This window comes from Pipistrellus hanaki (genome assembly GCF_964339955.1).
Source record: "Pipistrellus hanaki genome assembly, chromosome: 16".
In the NCBI taxonomy this organism is placed as follows: Eukaryota; Metazoa; Chordata; class Mammalia; order Chiroptera; family Vespertilionidae; genus Pipistrellus; species Pipistrellus hanaki.
In genome coordinates, this window is record NC_140518.1 from 2433957 (window position 1) to 2455702 (window position 21746).

Consider the following 21746-nt stretch of genomic DNA (forward strand, 5'->3'; position numbering starts at 1 on the left):
GTGGGGGACGGGGTGCCAGAAGCAGGGCCCATCCTGTCTGCAGGCCCAGGTGGCAGCTCCCCAGCACACACACGAGATCAGCTCAGGCTCCGGGCCGGAGAGCGGAGGCAGTGCCCACGGTCCGCCCTCCCAGGGGGCAGGGGGCCCAGTGGCCCCGGTGTGCGGAGTGGGTGTGGATGCTGCTTCGTTTCCAGGGTCTGTCTGTTGGGGTGACGTCCCTCCCCCAGGATGGGCTGTGGTTCGGCAGCAGCTGGGTGCTGTAGGCTCTGTGTCTCCCCAGATCCAGGAGGGAGCTCCACTCCTGTTTTTAGGGCTCCCTGTGGGCAGCTGTACTCAGGATTCTCTCCCGCCTGTGGGCGCGAGCGTGATCTGCAGGAGCATTGCCGTGAGCGTTCTGGGGATAACGCTCAGCCCGGGGTTCAAAGACACGATCTGGGCCGTTTCTCTGCCCTCGCCCACCCTGTGGTTCTGTTTAAGGAACGGTGAGCAGCTGGGACTCAGTTTTTCTCTCTCTCACATGCGAGGTTCCAATGTGCTGTCTTGTCCCCAGTTTTACATTCAACCACATGGGATCCTGGACTCCCTGTTGGCAAATGAAACCCTCCCAGCCTTGGTTCTGCCCCGTTCGCCCGCTGGCACCCTGCGCCTTGCACTGGCTGCGGGTGGCAGCCTGGGCAGCAGGGCTTCTCCCCGCAGGGCTGAGGCCGAGGCGATGGCGCCCGCCAGGCGCGAGGCTGGCTCCCTCTGCCCGTCACCGCCGCTGACTGCACACCCGGCGTCACCCGCTCCCGCCGAGCCCACCGCTCAGAATCCGGACAGCACGTGGCTCTGGGCCTCGGGAGCCGGGAGCTGTCAGAGGCCAGGAAAATGTCCAAAGATAGCAGAAATATGTGTTGGTTCTAACTTTTGTTTTGAAGATACTTGTTGCTACAGAGGAGATGGAAACCAGGTGTAGCTGTAAAATTTATCGCTGCCCCGAAGCCAAGATAAATTGGAAGCTGCCCGCATCCTGACATCACCGCCTGGAAGAATCTCGCCCGGTGGCGTGGATGTCAGAACTGAGCGCATGGGGTGGGGCCGGCAGGAGACACCGGCGTCCGGCACAGCCCTGGCGGCGGGTCCACACACACACACACACACACACACACCCCCGCCGCCCGGCGCGGTGACGGCCAGGCTTAGCCAGCCGTGTCCGCAGTTGGTACAGTTAAAACAGAATCGTTCCCCTGGCCGTTTGGCTCAGTGGATAGAGCATCAGCCACGGACTGAAGGTCCCAGTTTCGCTTCTGGTCAAGAGCACAGGCCCGGGTTCCGGCTGGAGCCCCACGAGGGCCTGGGCAGGAGGCAGCCAGTCAGTGATTCATCATCGATGTTCCTCTACCTCCCTCTCCCTTCCTCTCTGAAATCAATAAAAATATATTAAAAACAAACAAAAAACCAGACTATCCAAGTCTCCTCCTTAAAAAAAGGAAGGACCGCAGATGACTAACACGGATGGAATACGCTGTCTGACCTTTCCCCGCCGGTGAGACTGGTCTGAGGACCGCGCTGTGTGTTGCTTATGCGTTGTGGACAGGGGGGGTGGCCACAGCCCCGGCGGCGGCTGCTGGGAGCCCGCAGAGGCGCCCCAGGGCCCTGCCCTCCTCCGTCCTGCCATCCCGGCCACGTCCGTTGTGCTGCTGTGACCCCCCTTTTGGCAGGTGGTCTTGCTCACCTCCGTGAACTGCAGTCCTCACCTCACCACCGTTTGGCAAAGAGCCGCCGCCTCTTTAGGGGCTGGATTCCCCAGGCATCCCTGGCAGGCGGCGGGAGGACAGGTGGAGGGAGGGCAGGCGGAGGGAGGACAGGCAGGGACCGGGCCTGTGACGTTAGCTCTATGTGACTCGACCCGGGGGTAGAGGGGGTGCGGGGTCATCGCCCATAAGACAGGCATCTTTCTCTGATTTCCTTCCCTCCCCCGCTGTCCGCACGTCCGCTCGCCCCTGAGCCCTGCCCTGGCTCTGCCCTGGGCCGTGGGGAGCCTGCCCAGCCAGGGCTGGATCTGGACAAAGCCCTCCTCTTCCTCACCGCGGCCGTGCTGTGAGGTGGTCCCGGCCCGTCGGAGCCCAGGGCCGGTGAGGGGGCTGCTGGGCCAGGACCAGGGCAGCTGGTGGAGGCACTGCCCTCGTTTGCTTTCCAATTTCCGGGCAATAAGGCTAATTAGCAGTCAGTCTGTGAAGACTGTTGTTAGTATTTTCTTTCTGTTTGTTCATTTTATAAACGTTTGTCTTCCTCAGTGAACGGCTCAGTGCCACTTACCCACGGCTCCCCCACCCACCCCCGGCCCCTATGCCTCTTTCTCTCCGGCTGCACGCCTGCTGCTGGCCTGGGGGGGGCGCAGTTGGCTAGCTGCCTCCACCAGACCTGACTGCACAATGGCTATTAAGCCCCCCCACACAGACACACACACCGCAATTCAAGGGGGCAGCGTGACCGAGCCGCTGCTTGCTCTCTGAGGGGCGGGCTGCAGGGCTGGGGTTCAGGAGCAGTGCGCGGGGGGGTGGGGGTGATCACGGTCGCCCAGGGCTACGGAGAGGGAACCATTCCTGGGGAGGGACAGCCTGGCCGTGAGTCCCCGTGTTCTCTGTCTTGGCCCCGAGGACGGGGAGCCTGTTCCCGCAGCACAGGCAGAGTTTGTTTGTGGAGGTGCTTCCTCCAAACTCTTCCCCCAGAAGGCACCGCAGGGAAGCCGGCACCTTCTGCCGCTGCCGTCGGAGCAGGCTGAGGTCACGGTCAGCACTCGCATCAGACCCGCTGGGTAGACTGGCAGCCAAGAGTCTCCTCCGGCTGCCCTGTGGGTCCCTGGGCTGCCCCCTGCTTCCCCGGGCACTGAAGGCGGCTCACCCCCTGGCTCCCCTTCCCACAGCCCGCCCTCTCGTCCAGCTGGTGGAGGGCCTTAGTCCTCGGGGAGCCCAGGAAGGGGCCAGCAGGAGCCGGTCAGCAGCGGGCCCCACGGTTCTGGTGCAGAGCTCTAGCAAACAGCCATTTCCTGAGACGGCAAAGCTCGTCCCGGCCAGGGCGCCCCGGGGCCCGGCAGCAATGGCCACCATCTGCTCCGGCAAGGGGGCCCGGAGCTGGCGGAGAGAGAGGGGCGCTCACGCCCTGGACCCGCCACGCCTCCGCCCTGCTGCCTCGCTGCCTGGGTGCGAGCCTGCCTGCCGCTCGGAGCTGCGCGGCTCCCGCTCCGATGGCCCCGGGCTCAGCAGCCGCGCAGCCTGCAGCTCCAGCCAGGATGCCAGCAGCTGCCACTGGAGCCGTCGCCGGCACAGGGCGGGAGGGAGACGGGCTCAGTGACCTCAACCCTCTCCATCCACAGAGGAAGCCAGTGCCAGGCGAGCGAAGGCCGTGGGGCTGGGCTCCTGCCTGGTTCGAGGGGAGGAGCCGTGCCGGGGGGGAGACCCAGGAAGGCTGAGGTCGGGGCCCTGCCCAGCGGCCATGCCAGCGCCGTCAGACAGACTAACGTGGGCACCATGCCGGCCACAGCTGCCGTCTCAAACTTCCCAAACATGGGAAAGTGATGCAGGTGGAGTCAGTTTTAAAAGGACATTTCAGAAGGTGGGGAAGATGCCCCATGGCACAGACGGTGGGGGGTGAGGGCCGGGGTGGGAGCGGGGGGAGGGGGGGAGGGGGGAAGGGGGGGGGAGGGGACATATGTAATATTTTCAACAATAAAGAATTAGTAAATAATACTTTTCATGTAACGCTCTATCCAGAACATGCATTTGATATAAGACCGTGAGGTGTTTCGCATCCTCTTCACAGGAAGGCTGGAGTCCGAGTGAAGCTACGGCCAGCGCCCTCCCCGCGCACGGGTGGCTTTTCATGTGCCCAGGGGCCGGGCTTGCGGCTGCTGCTGTGCCCCTCACTGTTTAACCCGTTTCTCTCTCTGTCCCTGGGGCCCAGCCGCCTGAGCGGGAGCCTCCCTCGGAGAGCAGGGCGCTCAGACCCGCGGCGCCTGCCGGTGGCTGCCGGTGGGCCTGTCAGGAGCTGGGCTCCGTCTGCTGGGGCATCAGTCCCGCCAGGCACCCAGCTCGGCACCCAGCTCGTCCCCCCCCGCCACCCCACCCCTGTGAATCAGCCCCGGTCTGGGTCCCTGACGTGCGAGGCCGGGGCACTGACACCCAGGAGGTTCTGCAGACGGGAGGCCAAGACCCATGTTCCCATCTCAGCCTGTCTGCCTCCCCTCCCGCCTCCACAGCCTCCCCCTGCCCAGCTCAGAGGCCTCCCCTGGCCGCTCCCACTCGTGGGCTGGAGTGTGGACACCATGCCCCCGCCGGCCCTCACCGCAGTGACCGCCGCTTCGGAGGGAGGGGCCGGCGCCCTGGGAAGGGGAGGGAGGCGGACAGAGGGCCGACAGCCTCCCCGTCTGGCTCTCCCGCCCGGCGCCGCCTAATCTCGCAGATAAGGACGTGTGCTGACTGGTGTGGGATGCGGCTGTGCTTAGGCTGCGCCTGGGCCCTGCAATCGTGCAGTGCAAGCACAGGGCCCTCCCTGCGGCGGGCTGCTAGTGGTGTAAGGAAATTGTCACCCAGGAACAGGGTGGGGGCGCCTGGGCCGAGGCATCTTCCCACCCAAATGGAACTCGGACACCACTCCCTTCCCTGCTGCTCTTGTGCTGTGCAGGCCCTGCTGTCCCCGCCTCCGCGCCCCCCCCCCGCCAGTCAGCCCCCCCAGGGCAGGTGACTCCGTCTAGCCCCCCCCCCGCCCCGGGCCACACGGCTAGTCCACGAGGGGCAGCCTCGGGCCTGCTTTGTCCCCTGGGGCACGTGCCAGGGTCAGGCCTCGGCCCGTCTCTCCAGTCCGCTGGGACCTGCTCTCTTCTCCGAGTTCCCAGCCCCCCGGAGGCCCACCCGGCCGTCCCAGCGCCAAGACAGGGTGACTGCCCTCGACCCCTCCTTCCACCAAAACGGTGGAAGGGACGCCTGGAGCTGGGCCAGGGCATGAGTGCCTGCAAACACTCCCTTCGTAAAGACGGCAGCGCAGAAGGCAGCTCCCGGGACGGCCCTCCTGGCGCTCAGCGGGGGGAAAGCCCGTAAGCCAGCCGTCTGCCACCCAATCCGACCCCAAAGCCACCAGGGCCGCTCCCGGGGGCGGGGGGGGGGGGGAGCGGCAGGAAGACCAAATGCAGTGGGTTCTGGGGGCTCCAGCAGCCCCTGGGGGCTGACACGGGGTCCTCGGGGGAGGCCCCAGGGGAGTTCTTGTCCCCTGGAGCTGGTCTGAGACTCTGAGGGTCCCGGTCAAGCATGGCCTCCTGCCCCGGATCACGGACAGCCGGGGGGGCGGGACTGCTGGGCGGTGCCCGCCGTCTGGGTGAATGCCCCTGCTCCCCATTGTGTCCGAGAGACCACAGAGCGAGCCCGGGTGGGCGATGGCTGAGCTGCCTGGAGGTGTCCATGCGCTGAGGCCGCTCTGAGGCCCCGTCTGTCTGTGTGTCCGTCTGTCCGGAGTCCTGCCCTCCTGCGCCAGCTGTTTCCCCGCTGGGCGTGACTGCGCGGCCTCGGGCTGTGGGTGTGACACCTTCTCGGCAGCGGGGCAGGCCCGGCCCCGCCTCTGCTCTGCCCTTTCCTCCCAAACTGGTTGTGCCGGAGCAGGAGCGGGTGAGTGTGGGCCGGAGGGTGCGTGCGCAGCCAGGCCTCACCTGCGAGAGGGCCTCCCGAGCCGCCCAGAAACTGCCGTCGTCCCGCCCAGAGCCGCCCGCCGCCCGCCGCCCGCCGCCGGCACTCGCCACCATGTTCAAGGGGCTGAGCAAAGGCGCCCAGGGGAAGGGGTCCCCCAAGGGGTCCCCCAAGGGGTCCCCGGCCAAGGGCTCCCCCACCAAGCACAGCCGGTGAGTGAGGGGGCCGCGTCCGGTGGTGCACCTGGAGCTGCAGCCGGAGCCGGGGCCAGCCGGGCCGGCACCGCGTGTCCACGGCCCAGGGCCCGGGAGGACTCCCTTCCGCCTGGGCTGAGCTCCAGCCCAGCGAGAGGCTACGGCCTGGGCTCCGCATTCTCGGGGCGGGGGCGGGGGGGGGGGCCTGGGGGCCAGGAGCTGAGGCTGCTCAGCTACGCGGGGCCTGAGCAGCTGCCTTCCCTGCTGGGAGGCTGGGAGGCTGGGAGGCTGGAGGCTGGGAGGCTGGGAGGCTGGAGGCTGGGAGGCTGGGAGGCTGGAGGCTGGAGGTGGAGGCTGGGAGACTGGAGTTAGAGGCTGGAGGCAGGAGGTGGGAGACTGGAGGCTGGGAGGCTGGGAGGCTGGAGGCTGGGAGGCTGGAGGCTGGGAGGCTGGAGGCTGGGAGGCTGGGAGGCTAGAGGTGGAGGCTGGGAGGCTGGAGGCTGGAGGTGGAGGCTGGAGGTGGAGGCTGGAGGCTGGAGGTGGGAGACTGGAAAAAGGGAGGTGGGAGGAGGGAGTGCCCAGCTCCAGTTCATGGCTCTGCCCTCAAGGCTCTGCTTGGGCCGGGATGACCCTTGGGACCTGGCACAGGGTGGGCAGAGGCCTGAGACCAGAGAGGCCGGGAGCTGGGGGTGGGGTGCAGCGTTGCCCATGAGGCTCTCCTTTGGGTGATTCCTTACGGCGTGTGGAGGGGGTGCTGTGGGGAAGGGGAAGGGCCCGCAGGCCTCAGACCTCCTCAGCAGACCACCTCAGAGCCCCGCCTGGGCCTCCCACTCTGCAGGGCCAGCCAGGCTCCCGGGGCCGCGGTGCTGGGTGCTGCCTGCTCTGCCTCAGCCCCCTGCGGGGCGGGGCGGGGGGGCCTGGGTCCGGGGCGTGCAGAGAGGATGGAGACAGAAAAGCTATTATCCCGATAGAGATCAGGGCCACGGGCAGCAAGGAGCCTGGCTTCTGGGTGGACGGGAAAGACGGCACCGAAGCCTCTCATTGGGGTGACTGTCCCCCCGGGGGCTCTGAGCCCTGCCCAGGGTGGGGGCGCCCTCCTGGCCGGGGAGGCCGGGCTGAGGACGGGGTGCCCAGGGCTCAGACCCGCAGCTCCCGCCCCCAGGCAGCCTCCGGGGCAGTGCTTCCTGGCCTCCCTCTGCCCCGCGGCTTGTCCTCTGGCTGCAGCCCCTCACCCCGCTGTGCAGTCCTTGTTCGGCGTGTGCTTGTGCACCCACCGTGAGCCGAGCCTGTTCTGGGGGACAGCCCGCCACGGAGCTTACATCCCAGTGGCAGGGGAACCCCACCTTCCGGGCTGACGGCTGCAGGCTCTGTGCTGGGCACTCCACACGGCCCTCCTCTTAATGTAACAGCCGGGCATCCCTGTGGACGCCCCGGTACCGTGGGCGGCCTCAGGCACAGAGAGGTTAGTAACTTGCCCAAGGCCTCAGCAGAGGGATGCGAAGGATCAAACACCGTCTGGCCAGAGTCCTTTCAAACTGGTCTCTGCTGCACCCGCTGCCCGGGGCTGGTCCTTTGAGCCCTGGCCAAAGCCCAACTCGGGGGAGGGCTCCCCGCCCGAAGCTGTGGCCTTACACTGTAAGCCCCAGTGCTGTGCGGAGGGAGCCTGGGGCTCGGGGAGACGGGCCGGTGGGAGGAAGTTGGGGTGGGACCTGCTGCCCTCCCCAGGGCCCAGCCGGCCTGTCCCAGGCCTCGGCCTGAGCTGGTGATTCACTCCGCGGCCACCGCCTGCCAGGCAGGGAGCTGGGCGGGCGGACTCACTGCTGGGAGGGTGTGCTCCCCTGCCACACCCCCGGACCCGCACCTTCTGACCCCTAACGGGGCTCTCCACCCCGATGTCCCTCAGCCCTCAGGGCAGCCCAGAGCACCGGTCCTGCTCCTCCCTCCGGCTGCAGGGCGGGCCAGGGAGGCGGGACCCCGCCCCGGGGGTGCTCTCTGCCCACCGGGCCTGGACCTTCTCCACCTGCTGCTCTGCCCTCCCCCAGGGCCACGCAGGAGCTGGCCGTGCTCATCTCCCGCATGCAGGCCAACGCCGACCAGGTGGAGCGGGACATCCTGGAGACGCAGAAGCTGCTGCAGCAGGTGGGCCCGGGGCAGAGGGCGGGGCGGGGCGGGGGCACGGGGGCCCCCCGGTCCCGGTGAAGATGAGACCGGCCCCCTTTGTTCTTCACCGGCCGCTCCCGGACGCGGTGGGAAAGGGTCACACCCCTCAGTGGGGCGGGGGCTGGGGGCGGGCGCAGGCCTCCACTGTGTCCTCAGCGCCCCCACGACGCCCGCCTGTCCCTCTGCCCGGTGGGCTCCGGCCGGCCCGGCAGGGGGCTCCTGGGGGGCTCAGGGGCAGGCCGGCAGGAGGATGCATCCCGCCCCCTCCGTGCCGCCGCCCGCAGGACCGGCTGCACAGCGAGCAGAGCCAGGCGCTGCAGCACCGGCAGGAGGCGGGCCGCAGCCTGAAGGAGGCCGAGGTGCTGCTGAAGGACCTCTTCCTGGACGTGGACAAGGCGCGGCGGCTGAAGCACCCGCAGGCCGAGGAGATCGAGAACGAGTGCGCGCGGGGCCGGGCTCGGACAGAAGCGGGGGGGGGGGGGGGGGTCCCCGGAGTCCCCGGCCCGGCCTGACCCGCGTCTCCGCCGCAGCATCAAGCAGCTGCACGAGCGGGTGACGCAGGAGTGCGCCGAGTACCGCGCGCTGTACGAGAAGATGGTGCTGCCGCCCGGCGTGGGGCCCAGGGTGGACTGGGCGCGGGTGCTGGAGCAGAAGCAGGTAGGGGGCACCCCGGTGCTGGGAGGCTCACCCAGCGGTGATCAGAGGGTCGTCAGGGGCCCCACCGTGTGCTCGGACCGGAGGCGGTGAGGGGTCTGGGGAGGGAGAGAGCAAGGAGACGGTGCAATCAGGGCAGACTTCCTGCAAGAGGAGGCACAGAGGCCTCAGGGAGGCGGACAGGCGTAGCTGGGCTGAGGTGAGGGGTGAGGAGAGGACCCTGGGCGTGTGAAAAAGTGGGGTTTCCCAGGCAGGCAGGCAGGGCCAGGTCACGGGCACCCTCCACCCTCACCCTGAGTGAGGAGCTGTGCTCTGGTGCCACCACAGAAGGGGTGCCGCGACGACAGTGAGGGACAGTGGGGGGCCCTGGGCATGGCGGGAGGTGTGCAGGCCGGAGGCGCTGAGCCGGGGTCCCCGGAGGAGGCAGGGCAGAGCCGGATCCTCTCAGAGGCTGAGCCCAAACCCTGGGGCCAGTGGGATTCAGGGGCCACAGTCATGCCAAGGCCTCAGCTTGGGCCGCTGGAGAAAGGCACGTCCCCCAGGGCGAGCTGCCCGCTGTGCACCCAGAACAGCCTCCTGGCTCGCCTGCCGCCTGCGGCGCCACCTGCTGGCGGGGCGCGGGAGTGCAGGCGGCGGAGCTGAGCGGCCGGTTCCTCCGCAGAAGCAGGTGCGCGAGGGGCCCTACGGGCCGGGCATGGCGGAGCTGGAGCAGCAGGTCGCCGAGCACAACATCCTGCAGAAGGAGATCGACGCCTACGGGCAGCAGCTGCGGAGCCTCGTGGGGCCGGTGCGTGAGCCCCGGGGTGCGGGAAGGAGAGGGGGCCTCCCCCACTGTGGGCCGGGCAGGGGTGTGATCCCCTCCACCCCTCTCACCGGCCCACATTTCCCCCCTCGGCTGAGGCAGGACGCGAACTCCATCCGGAGCCAGTACCGGGACCTCCTGGTGAGCACAGGGAGGGCCGGCCGGGCGGGCTGGGTGGGCGCCTGGCTGCCTGGCTGGGCCCCCGTGTGGGGGTGCGGCCTGACGGTGCCCGCCCCTCTCCGAGCACAGAAGGTGGCGGCCTGGCGCGGGCAGAGCCTGGGCAGCCTGTACACACACCTGCAGGGCTGCACGCGCCAGCTGAGCGCCCTGGCCCAGCAGCAGCAGCGCATCCTGCAGCAGGACTGGAGCGACCTCATGGCCGACCCCGTGGGCGTGCGGCGGGAGTACGAGGTCAGCGGGGGGTGGAGGGCAGGGAGGTCAGCGGGGGAGAGGGGCAGGGAGGTCAGCGGGGGGAGAGGGGCAGGGAGGTCAGCGGGGGGAGAGGGGCGGGGAGGTCAGCGGGGGGGAGGGGCAGGGAGGTCAGCGGGGGGAGAGGGGCAGGGAGGTCAGCGGGGGGAGAGGGGCAGGGAGGTCAGCGGGGGAGGGGGGCAGGGAGGTCAGCGGGGGAGAGGGGCAGGGGGGTCAGCGGGGGGAGAGGGGCAGGGAGGTCAGCGGGGGGAGAGGGGCAGGGAGGTCAGCAGGGGAGAGGGGGGCAGGGAGGTCAGTGGGGGGAGAGGGGCAGGGGGAGAGAGGGGCAGGGGAGTCAGCGGGGGGAGAGGGGCAGGGAGGTCAGCGGGGGAGAGGGGCAGGGAGGTCAGCGGGGGGGAAGGGCAGGGAGGTCAGTGGGGGGAGAGGGGCAGGGAGGTCAGTGGGGGGAGAGGGGCAGGGAGGTCAGCGGGGGGGAAGGGCAGGGAGGTCAGTGGGGGGAGAGGGGCAGGGAGGTCAGTGGGGGGAGAGGGGCAGGGGGGTCAGTGGGGGGAGAGGGGCAGGGAGGTCAGCAGGGGAGAGGGGGGCAGGGAGGTCAGTGGGGGGAGAGGGGCAGGGAGGTCAGCGGGGGGAGAGGGGCAGGGAGGTCAGCGGGGGGAGAGGGGCAGGGGGGGCGGACAAGGCGCCCTCAGGCTCACAGCCCCTCCTCTCCCAGCACTTCAAGCAGCACGAGCTGCTGAGCCAGGAGCAGAGTGTGAACCAGCTGGAAGACGACGGGGAGCGCATGGTGGAGCTCGGGCACCCGGCCGTGGGGCCCATCCAGGTGCCAGGCCGAGCCCTCCGCCCAGGGCCTCGGGGACGCTGGGGGGGGCGGGCGGAGACCCGGCCCGGGCTGAGGACCGCAGGCAGGGCCAGTGGAGGGGGGGGGCGGCGGACGGCGGAGCGACCAGGGTGCGAGGGCTCGGTGGTGCTGTGCCAGGTCCACCAGGAGGCCCTGAAGATGGAGTGGCAGAACTTCCTGAACCTGTGCATCTGCCAGGAGAGCCAGCTGCAGCACGTGGAGGACTACCGCCGGGTGAGCGGGCGGGCGGCCGGGCCGGCGGACGGGAGCCGCGGGTGCGGCCACAGGGCCCGGCTGGGGCCCGGAGGGGCCCGGGGGAGACGGGACCCTGGAAGGTGGGGGGCAAGGCAGCTCAGGACCGGGGCAGCTGGTCGATGTTTCTCTCTCATCGATGTTTCTAGCTCTCTGTCCCTCTCCCTTCCTCTCTGTAAAAAAAAATCAATAAAATATATATTTTTAAAAATAAAGCACATCCCCAGGCCCTGGCCGGGCAGCTCAGCTGGTGAGAGCCTCGCCCCGACACTCCGAGGTTGTGGGCTGGGTCCCCGGTCAGGGCACACGCAAGATCCGCCCAGGGCTGCATCCGTACGTGGAACACAAACCCAAGTTTCTCTCAAGCCAATTAAAAAAAAACAGGCACCAGCTGAAACCGGTTTGGCTCAGTGGCTAGAGCGTCGGCCTGCAGACTGAAAGGTCCCGGGTTCGATTCCGGTCAAGTGCACGTGCCTGGGTTGCGGGCCCATCCCCAGTAGGGGGTGTGCAGGAGGCAGCTTATCAATGTTTCTCTCTCATCGATGTTTCTAACTCTATCCCTCTCCCTTCCTCTCTAAAAAATCAATAAAATATATATATATTTTTTAAAGCACCAAAAAAAAAATCATCAAAGCACGTCCCCAGCTTCTCCATCCTGAGCACCCACCCCGGGTCCCAGCCCAGGTGGCCGCCCGCACCCGGGCTGGAGGGAGGGGGGATTCCGGCAAAGCCGGGCTCAGGGAGGAGATGGGCTCAGGGACCGAGGGCCGTGGGCAGAGCCTCAGTTACGAGGCCCCGCGGCCGGGACAAGGGCCGGCGGGGGGAGGAGCCGGGCGGCATGTGGCTGTTCGGGGGGTTGGTGAGGTTGCGGGCAGTGGTGCCCTGGGCTCTGCTTCACACCCCCCGACCTCAGTTCCAGGAAGAGGCCGACGCCGTCAGCCAGACCCTGGCAAAGCTCAGCTCCAGCCTGGACACCCAGGATGGCCCTGCCCCTGGGGGGGCCCCAGGCGCCCCCTCAGAGCTGCTGCGCCAGCTGGAGGTGAGACAGCCCCCCAGCCCGGCAGCCCCCTCCTGGGAGCACAGCCTGCGGTGTCCGGGCCTCCCCCTCCCAGCGCCTCCCCTGCCGGAGCCCCCTCTGGGGCAGGAGGAGGGGTGCTCCTGTCACCAGCAAACTCCTCCCCTCCCCAAGCCTCAGCTTCCTCCCTGCAACCGACAGGCCTCCAGGACCGCTGAGCCCCCTGAATCCCCCTGCCCGCTCCCACCGAGGCCTGATGGCTCCGGGCAGTCCCCCCCACCCCCCGCTCTGCCCAGCGACCCCAGGGCAGGCCCAGGGCGGCTCCTTCTATTTGCTGCCTGGAGACCCTCTCCATGAAGGCAGGTCCTGGGTCTCTGGGGGGCGGGTTCGGGGCCTGGCCTGACCCCCTGCTCGGGCCCAGGCGGAGGAGAAGCAGCTGGCCGCGGCCGAGAAGACCATCGGGGACCTGCAGCGGCGGAGCCGGGAGGTGGCCCCCCTGCCCCAGCGCCGGGCCCCGCCCCAGCGGCCTGTGCCCGTGGACAGCATCTGCGACTGGGACTCCGGGGAGGTACAGCCCGCCCGCCTGCTCCCCGCCCGGCCCCACCCCTGCCCCCCGCTCGTTCCCACCGCCGCCCCCGCCCAGCCCCACCGCCGCCCCCTCCCATCCCCACCTCTGCCCCTGCCCCCCCACCCATCCCCATTCCCACCACCACCCCCGCCCCGCCCCCCCACCCATCCCCATTCCCACCACCACCTCTGCCCCTGCCCCGCCCCAGCTCCTGGCCCCCCACCTGCCCCGTGTTGGCCTCCATCCCTCCTCGCCTGCCGGGCCTAATGGACCCCTCCCCCTGCTCCAGGCGCAGCTGCTGCGGGGTGAGCGGTACTCGCTGCTGGACAACGCGGACCCGCACACCTGGCTGGTGCAGGGCGCGGGCGGGGAGACCCAGCGTGCCCCCGCCGCCTGCTTCTGCATCCCCGCTCCGGACCCTGCGGCCGTGGCCAGGGCCTCCAAGTGGGTCTGCCCGGGAGACGCAGGGGCAGGGCAGGGGCAGGGCAGGGGCGGGGCAGGGGCGGGGCAGGGGCAGGTGCAGGCTGCTGTGGGGTTTGAGGCCTTCGCCTGGCGTCTGGGTGGGGTTGGGGGATCCAGGGAGGAGGCACCTCTGATGCCCTCCTCCCTCCAGGCTGGCAGAGGAGCTGCAGGCCCTGAAGCAGAAGCTGGCCACGGCCCAGAGCCGCCTGAGGGCCAGCGCCACAGAGCCCTCCCGGGCCGGCCCGCAGGGTACTGGGGCCCGCGGGGTGGGGTGTGGGGTGCGGGTGCGGGGCGGGTGCGGGGCAGGAGCGGGGTGCGGGTGTAGGGCGGGGCGGGGAGCGGGGGGCGGGTGCGGGGTGCGGGTGCAGGGCGGCCCTGGGTTAGGGAGGTCTGCTCTGGGAGCCCACCTCCTGGTTGGCAAGTCCCTGGGGCGATCCCTCCCTCAGGGAGGCCCTGCCACCCCCTTCCCGCCCGCCCTCCCCGCAGGCCCCCGCGGGCACCCAGGGGGGCCCCTCGGGCAGACGGGCAGCGGCCAGGCGGCCCCGGACCCTCACAGCCCCCGTGCCCCCAGCTCCGCCCGGCCCCGCCGCGGCCGACCCGCAGGCCCAGAAGCTGCTGACGCAGATGACCCGGCTGGACGGGGAGCTGAGGCGGATGGAGCAGCAGGTGCTGGCCCGGGCCCGGGCCCCGCTGAGCCCCGAGGGCCCCCTGGACGACCTGGAGGGCCGCCTGCGGAGCCAGCAGGTGGGTGAGGCGGGCGGGGGCTGGGAGTGCCCTGCCCGGGGCTGCACAGACTCAGGCAGACGAGTGTGGGACGGAGGGTGAGGAAGGGATGGAGGGTGAGGAAGGGACGGAGGGAGAGGAAGGGATGGAGGGTGAGGAAGGACCGAGGCTGAGGAAGGGACCGCCCAGCCCAGGATCACAGACTGCTGCCCGCAGCTCCTCACTGACCGGCTCTGTGACCGGCCATCCCCTCACCCTCCGGGCGTGGCCCCCTCCGCCCTGAGGGCACAGTGACCGGCAGCTCGTCTGGCTGTTGGGAGGATGAGGTGTAGGAAGGACCGGGGAAGGTTCTAGAGGGCAGGGCCCGGAGGAAAGGCTGTGGGAGGGGCAGTGAGAAAGCCTGGAGCACCCCGGGGTGCTGTCTCCTGGGAGGTGGGGGTGGGAGGCGGGGTGGGGTGGAGGGGGCAGAGTCTGTGGACAAGAGAACTGCTCTGGCCCTCGCTCGTGTGGATAGAGCCTCCGCCTGGGACTGAAGGGTCCCGGGTTCGATGCTGGTCAAAGGCCCGTGCCTGAGTTGTGGGCTCCATCCCCAGTAGGGGGCGTGCAGGAGGCAGCCGATCAATGGTTCTCTCTCATCATGGATGTTTCTGTCTATCTCTCGCTTCCTCTCTGCAATCAATAAAAATGTATATAAGAGTAAAAACTGCTTGGAGGGGCTAGCAGGGAGGGTCCTGTCCTCGCACCCCGGGTGGGGGGGCGGGGCAGGTTGGAGGGGAGCAGTGGGGTTAGGCCTTTCACACACAGCGTCCGGGGGTTTGGAACCACAGGGCTGTGTGAGCGGGACCTGCTGCACGGTGAACAGCGAGGGGGGAGGCGGGAGGCGAGGGGTGTGGGCCCCCACGGCCGCTCCGCCTGCCAGGAGGGTGGGAGCCCTGGCCCGAGCACAGACCCGCCCCGCCCCCAGGGCACAGCCCAGCAGCTGCAGAGCCTGGGAGCGGAGAAGGCGGCGGCGCAGCGGGAGTGCGAGGCCTTCCTGTCCGCGCGGCCCCTGGGCCCCGCCGCCCTGCACCTGCCCGTGGCCCTCAACAACGTCAAGAACAAGTTCAGCGACGTGCAGGCGCTCTGCGGCCTCTACGGGGAGAAGTGCGTGCTCCGGGGGGCGGGGGGGATCCCGCGGCCGGGCGGGGGCGGGGCGGGGGGATCCCGCGGGGATCCTGACCCCGCCTCCCCCGCAGAGCCAGGGCGGCCCTGGACCTGGAGCGGCAGATCCGGGAGGCGGACGGGGTCATCCGGGGCTTCGAGGCGGCGCTGGCGCAGGAGGCGCCCCTGCCCGCGGGCCCGGGCGCCCTGCAGGAGCGGGCCGGCGAGCTGCAGGTGAGGGGCGGCCTGAGCGCGCTGGGGGGGGGGGGGGGGGCGGCCTGAGCGCGCTGGGGGGTGTGTGTGTGTGTGTGAGGGGCGGCCTGAGCGCGCTGGGGGGGGGGGGGGGGCGGCCTGAGCGCGCTGGGGGGTGTGTGTGTGTGTGTGAGGGGCGGTCTGAGCGCGCTGGGGGGGGGGGCGGCCTGAGCGCGCTGGGGGGTGTGTGTGTGTGTGTGAGGGGCGGCCTGAGCGCGCTGGGGGGTGTGTGTGTGTGTGTGAGGGGCGGCCTGAGCGCGCTGGGGGGGGGGGGGGGCGGCCTGAGCGCGCTGGGGGGGGGGTGAGGGGCGGTCGTGACGGCCCACCGCCGTGTCCCCCCAGCGCCGGCGGAGGGAGCTGCTGGGGCAGCAGGCCTGCGTGCTGGGCCTGCACCGCGCGCTGAAGGCCGCGGAGCACGCGTGCGGGGCGCTGCAGAACACCTGCCACGAGTTCTGCCAGGACCTGCCGCGCCAGCAGCGCCAGGTGCGGGCCCTCACCGACCGCTACCACGCCGTGGGCGACCAGCTGGACCTGCGGTGAGTGGCCGGCCGCCCCCACAACGCGCAGCAGCTGCTGCCGGTCCCGGGCTGGTGACCTCACCTCTCAGAGGCTCAGTTCCTTCACCTGGAAAATGGGGTAACAGCAGCCCCTACCCCCACCCCCCGCAGGGGGTGCCTGGCTGCGGGGAACGTCTCTGCGGGCCCAGCTCCAGCACAGGGCCAGCGCCGGGGGGTCAGCCTGGCGGTCTCTCGGGCCTCCTCCTGCCCCTTCCCACCCCCGGAGGGCGGCTCTCACCGCTCCGGCCCCTTCCTCCGCAGGGAGAAGATGCTGCAGGACGCGGGCCTCACCTACCAGCAGTTTAGAAACTGCAGGGACAACCTGAGCTCCTGGCTGGAGCACCTGCCGCCCAGCCAGGTGCGGCCCGGCGACGGGCCCAGCCAGATCGCCTACAAACTGCAGGAGCAGAAGGTGCGGGGCGGGGCTGCGGGGGCCTGGGGCAGGACAGACCCCTGCCCAGAGCTGGGGCCTCGAGCACCTCCACCTCCCTGGCAGCCTCTCCCACTGGCCACCAGGGGGCGGGGGGGAGCTGTGGCCCCCTGGTGGCCAGAGCCCTAAAGACCTAAAGCTCAGCCACGAAGGCCTTGGGCCACCCCCACCCACACCCCCCAATGCTCCGCTGTGCCCCAGACACGGCCAGCCCGCCGCTGTCTGGTGGGCAGTGGGCTCTCTGCTCCTGGCATCACAGCTCCCACTGCACCTCCTCCTCCCATTGCCCGCCCACGCACTGGGCTTTGCAACACCCATTTAATTACTTGAGATCTCCAGTGAGCAAACTACCACTCGGAACCCCCCACTGGGGGGACAGACCGGGGCTGGGGGGACAGCTGGGCCTGGGGGGGACAGACTGGAGCTGGGGGGACAGACCGGGGCTGGGAGGACAGACCGGGGCTGGGGGGACAGACTGGGGCTGGGGGGACAGACCGGGGCTGGGGGGACAGACTGGGGCTGGGGGGGGCAGCCCGGCCCTGGGCAGCCAGGGCGGTGGGAGGTGTGCCACAGGCCATGGTGCTGTAGCGCTCGGTGGAGAAGCCAGTGCCCTGGAGGCCGGTGGAACAGGCAGGGGGGGTGAGATGTCCGAGCCGAGGCCACGGTGGGTCCAGGAGGGACAGGGCAGTTCCCCACAGAACCCTCCTGCCCTGCCTCGGGCCTGGAGGCGCCTGGCTGAGGGGGGTCCTGTGCCCGGTGCTCTGACCCCGGACCCTCCCGTTCCGAGCAGAGGCTGCTGCGGGAGATCCGGGGCCGGGAGCCGGACAGGGCCGTGGCGTCCCGCCTCTCCCAGGACCTGCAGGAGGCGCTCCAGGTGAGCTTCCTCCCATGGGCCCCTCGTTATCCAGCCGCCCATCCCCTCCCCTGCCCGTCCCCGCCGGCCCACCCCGTTCCCTCACTGACCGCGGCCTGTGGCCCCTCTCTGCTCAGGACTACGCACTGCAGGCGGACACCTACGGCTGCTCCCTGGAGCCCACCCAGGCGGGGCCGGCCCCCAAGAGGCCCCGAGTGGCGCCCCTGCAGGAGAGCGTCCAGGCCCAGGTGAGGCGGGGCCCAGGGGGCCCAGCTCTGTGGCCTCGGCGGGAGCTGACCGGCCTCTGCCCTCCCTTGGCCTGCAGGAGAAGCAGCTGGCGGAGGCCTATGCGGAGGCCGTGGCCGTGCACCAGGAGCGGCTGCACCAGCTGGAGTTCGCCCGGAGGATGCTGGAGAAGGTGCGGGCCAGCGTCTTCCTCTCCCCTCGCCCGTCTCCTCAGGCTGGGGTTCCGCCTCCCCGGCCTCCCCCAGCAGCTCTGCCAGGCTGGGCTCCGTCTCAGAGGAAGGTCCTGAGGCGTCACCGAGGGGCTCAGCTCAGCCGCTGGGCAGCCCCCCGTCCTCAGCCTCAGGTCCCGGTCGTGGGCGAGAGCCGCCCTAGTCTCCCCTCTGTCGCTCCTGGGGACTCGCCGAGGGACTGGCCAGCTTTTCCTACCCAGAGGGGTAACCCAGCATCCCCCAAGGGTGGGGACCCATTTCTGGGAGCCCGGCTGGAAGGAGAAGGGGGAAAGGTTGGGAGGGAACACGTTTCCGTACAAACCAGACCCCACCTCGCATCCCGCCGCCTGGGCTGGACAGGTCCTCTCTATACCCAGCACCCACCTGCCTCAGTCTCAGCTCCGCCTCCCAGACCCGATGGGGAAGATGTCTGAGGAAGCGGGAGGGTCTGGCCCTCCACAGCGCCCCCCCCTTCCCTCCCTGCAGAAGGAGCTGAGTGAGGACATCCGGGCGGCCCACCGTGTGCGGCAGGGCTCCGAGGCCCCAGCCCAGGCGGGCGGGGAGGCAGAGGCCCTGAAGGCGCAGCTGGAGGCGGAGCGGAAGCGGGTGGCCCAGGTGCAGCGCGAGCTGCAGGGCCAGCGGGACCGGCTGCTGCAGCTGCGGACCCAGCGGCCCCTGGAGCGGCTGGAGGAGAAGGAGGTGGTGGAGGTTTACCGCGACCCCCAGCTGGAGAGTGGCCTGGCCCGGCTGAAGGCCCAGGTGGAGGACGAGGGCAGGAAGCGGGCCGGCCTGCAGGCAGACCTGGAGGTGGCGGCCCAGCGGGTCGTCCAGCTGGAGAGCCAGAGGAAGGCCGCGCAGCCTCACCTGCTGACCAAGGAGGTGACCCAGATCGAGAAGGACCCGGGCCTGGACAGCCAGGCGGCCCAGCTGAGCGGCGAGATCCAGCACCTGGCGGCCGAGAACGCCGCGGTCTCCGCGCGGCTGGACAAGCTCAAGGGCGAGCTGCTGGCCCTGGAGCAGCAGGAGGCGCCGGTGACGGAGAAGGTGGTGGTGAAGGAAGTGGTCAAGGTGGAGAAGGACCTGGAGATGGTCAAGGCAGCGCGGGCCCTGCGGCTGCAGTTGGAGGAGGACACCGCGCAGAGGAAGAGGGCGGAGCAGGCCGTGGCCGAGCTGCAGGCGCGCATCGGGGAGCTGGAGCGGGCCATCAGCAGCGTGCAGCCCAAGGTGATCGTGAAGGAGGCCAAGCGGGTGGAGCAGGACCCGGGCCTCGTCAAGGAGGCGGCCAGGCTGCGGGGCCTCCTCGAGGGCGAGCGGGGCAAGAACGCGGCGCTGGCCAAGGAGCTGCAGGAGCTGCAGGGCAAGTACCGCGAGGCCGAGAGGCAGAAGCCCAAGGTGGAGCTCCAGGAGCGCGTGCGGGAGACCTTCCAGGTGGACCCGCAGACGGAGCGGGAGATCGCGAGGCTGCGGGCCGAGCTGCGGGAGACGGCGGGCCGGAGGAGCGGCGTGGAGGAGGAGGTGGAGCGGCTGCTGCCCGAGCTGGCCGTGCTGCGGGCCCAGAAGCCCCGGGTGGAGTACCAGGAGGTGACGCAGGAGGTGGTCAAGCACGAGCGGAGCCCCGAGGTGCTGCGGGAGGTGGACCGCCTGAAGGCGCAGCTCAACGAGCTGGTCAACGCCAGCGGGCGGGCCCAGGAGCAGCGCATCCGGCTGCAGGGCGAGCGCGACGAGTGGCGGCGGGAGCGGGCCAAGGTGGAGACCAAGACGGTGAGCAAGGAGGTGGTGCGGCACGAGAAGGACCCGGTGCTGGAGAAGGAGGCGGAGCGGCTGCGCCAGGAGGTGCGGGAGGCGGCGCAGAAGCGGCGGGCGGCCGAGGACCTGGTCTACGAGCTGCAGAACAAGTACCTGCTGCTGGAGCGGCGGCGGCCCGAGGAGAAGGTGGTGGTGCAGGAGGTGGTGGTCACCCAGAAGGACCCCAAGCTCCACGAGGACCACGGCCGGCTGAGCCGGAGCCTGGACGAGGAGGCGGGCCGGCGGCGGCAGCTGGAGCGGGAGGTGCAGCAGCTGCGGGCGGGCGTGGAGGAGCAGGAGGGCCTGCTCAGCTTCCGGGAGGACCGCCACAGGAAGCTGGCTGCTGAGAGCGAGCTGCGGCAGCTGAGCCTGCGCATCCAGGAGCTGGAGCGGCGGCCGCCCGCCGTGCAGGAGAAGATCATCATGGAGGAGGTGGTGCAGCTGGAGAAGGACCCGGCCCTGGAGGAGTCGGCGGGCGCCCTGCGGCAGGAGCTGGACCGGGAGAAGGCCCGCGTGGCCGAGCTGCACCGCGAGTGCAAGAACCTGCAGGTGCAGATCGACGTCCTGCAGAAGACCAAGCCGCAGGAGAAGACCGTCTACAAGGAGGTGATCCGGGTGGAGAAGGACCGGGTGCTGGAGGGCGAGCGGGCCCGCGTGTGGGAGATGCTCAGCAGGGAGCGCGCGGGCCGGAAGGGCCGGGAGGAGGCGCTGCAGCGCCTCCGGGAGCGGATGGACCGGGCCGAGGAGCTGAGCAGGACCTGGGCCCGGGAGGAGGCCGAGCTGCAGAAGGCCCGGGCCCAGGCGAGCCAGGGCTGCAGGCAGCTGCAGCAGGAGCTGCGGGAGCTGGAGCGGCAGAAGCAGCAGAAGGTGCAGCAGCTGCAGGAGGAGGCGAAGCTGCTGAGCCAGCGGTCGGAGGGCGAGCGGCAGCGGGCCGCCCAGCAGGGCCAGGAGCTCGCGCAGCTCAAGGCGGCCATCCTCCAGGAGAAGGACCAGATCTACGCGAAGGAGAGGACCCTCCGGGACCTCCACGGCAGGGTGAGCCGCGAGGAGCTCAGCCAGGAGACCCAGACGCGGGAGACCAACCTTTCCACCAAGATCTGCATCTTGGAGCCCGAGACGGGCAAGGACCTGTCCCCGTACGAGGCCTACAAGAGGGGCATCATCGACCGCGGCCAGTACCTGCAGCTGCAGGAGCTCGAGTGCGACTGGGAGGAGGTCACCACGACGGGCCCCTGCGGGGCGGAGTCGGTGCTCCTGGACCGGAAGAGCGGGAAGCAGTACTCCATCGAGACGGCCCTGCGGTGCCGGCGCATCTCCAAGGAGGAGTACCACCTGTACCGGGACGGCAGCCTCCCCATCTCCGAGTTCGCCCTGCTCGTGGCCGGCGAGACCAAGCCCTGCCCCTCGCTCTCCATCGGCTCCATCATCTCCAAGTCCCCGCTCGCCTCCCCGGGCCCCCAGAGCTCCGGCTTCCTCTCCCCCGGCTTCTCCCTCTGCCTCGGCGACGACAGCTTTCCCATCGCCGGCATCTACGACACCACCACCGACAACAAGTGCACCATCAAGACGGCCATGGCCAAGAGCATGCTGGACCCCATCACCGGGCAGAAGCTGCTGGAGGCGCAGGCGGCCACGGGTGGCATCGTGGATCTCCTCAGCCGGGAGCGCTACTCCGTGCACAAGGCCATAGAGCGGGGCCTGGTGGAGAACACCTCGACGCAGCGGCTGCTCAACGCCCAGAAGGCCTTCACCGGCATCGAGGACCCGGTCACCAAGAAGCGGCTGTCGGTGGGCGAGGCCGTGCAGAAGGGCTGGATGCCCCGGGAGAGCGTGTTCCCGCACCTGCTGGTGCAGCACCTGACCGGGGGGCTCATCGACCCCAAGCGGACGGGCCGCATCCCCGTCCCGCAGGCTGTGCAGTCCGGCATGATCAGCGAGGAGCTGGCCCAGCTCCTGCAGGACGAGGCCGGCTACGAGAAGGATCTCACTGACCCCATCTCCAAGGAGCGGTTGAGCTACAAGGAGGCCATGGGGCGCTGCCGGAAGGACCCCCTGAGCGGCCTGCTGCTCCTGCCCGCGGCGCTGGAGGGGTACCGCTGCTGCCGCGCCGCCTCCCCCTCCGGGCGCTGACACGGCTGAGTCACGGGGCGTATGTGGGTGGGGTGGGGGGAGGCTGCAGGCACCCCTCGCCCCGGTGCAGCCTACCCCCGGGGTGGCCTTCCCTGTCTGGTCCCTGTTCTGTCCCTCAGGTTCACGGTGTCGGGCTCCCTCCCCAGACTTGGTGCCCAATCCATCCCCAGGCCCCATCAGCAGACCTGTTCCCCCCTACCCAGTACTTGCAATAAACCAATCCTCCCAGCGTCTCATAGAGTGGGCCTGTCTTGGGATGGGTCCTTCCCATTGGGTCCTAGGACAGGGTGGTGGTGGTGGGGGGTGGGGGTGGACTCTGGAGGGATGTGCTGGCGGCCGTGGAAGGAGGGCGCAGACGGGCAAGTCCCTGCGGTGCCCCCAGCAGAGAAACAC

At 70.0% G+C, this 21746-nt stretch overlaps 1 protein-coding gene across 1 annotated transcript; it reads left to right on the forward strand.

The window, feature by feature from the left end:
- Positions 1 to 5638: 5638 nt before the first annotated feature.
- On the forward strand, positions 5639 to 21580 carry EVPL (envoplakin). Its single transcript, XM_084863074.1, has 22 exons — positions 5639 to 5866; positions 7891 to 7987; positions 8293 to 8447; positions 8539 to 8665; positions 9324 to 9449; positions 9567 to 9605; positions 9714 to 9875; positions 10606 to 10713; positions 10870 to 10965; positions 11897 to 12022; positions 12420 to 12566; positions 12856 to 13010; positions 13180 to 13277; positions 13600 to 13772; positions 14716 to 14894; positions 14987 to 15125; positions 15486 to 15679; positions 15962 to 16112; positions 16921 to 17004; positions 17121 to 17231; positions 17309 to 17401; positions 17925 to 21580. Exons 1-22 carry the CDS (start codon positions 5769 to 5771, stop codon positions 21351 to 21353), a joined length of 6087 nt encoding a protein of 2028 aa, XP_084719200.1. The 5' UTR covers positions 5639 to 5768; the 3' UTR covers positions 21354 to 21580.
- Positions 21581 to 21746: the final 166 nt, after the last annotated feature.

Excerpts from the sequence above, each read along its gene's own strand:
- EVPL (XM_084863074.1), top strand. The coding sequence starts at position 5,769 with ATGTTCAAGGGGCTGAGCAAAGGCGCCCAGGGGAAGGGGTCCCCCAAG. Across the intron at positions 13,011-13,179 it reads GCCGTGGCCAGGGCCTCCAA|GCTGGCAGAGGAGCTGCAGG; the intron begins GTGGGTCTGCCC and ends TCCTCCCTCCAG. Across the intron at positions 17,005-17,120 it reads ACCTGCAGGAGGCGCTCCAG|GACTACGCACTGCAGGCGGA; the intron begins GTGAGCTTCCTC and ends CTCTCTGCTCAG.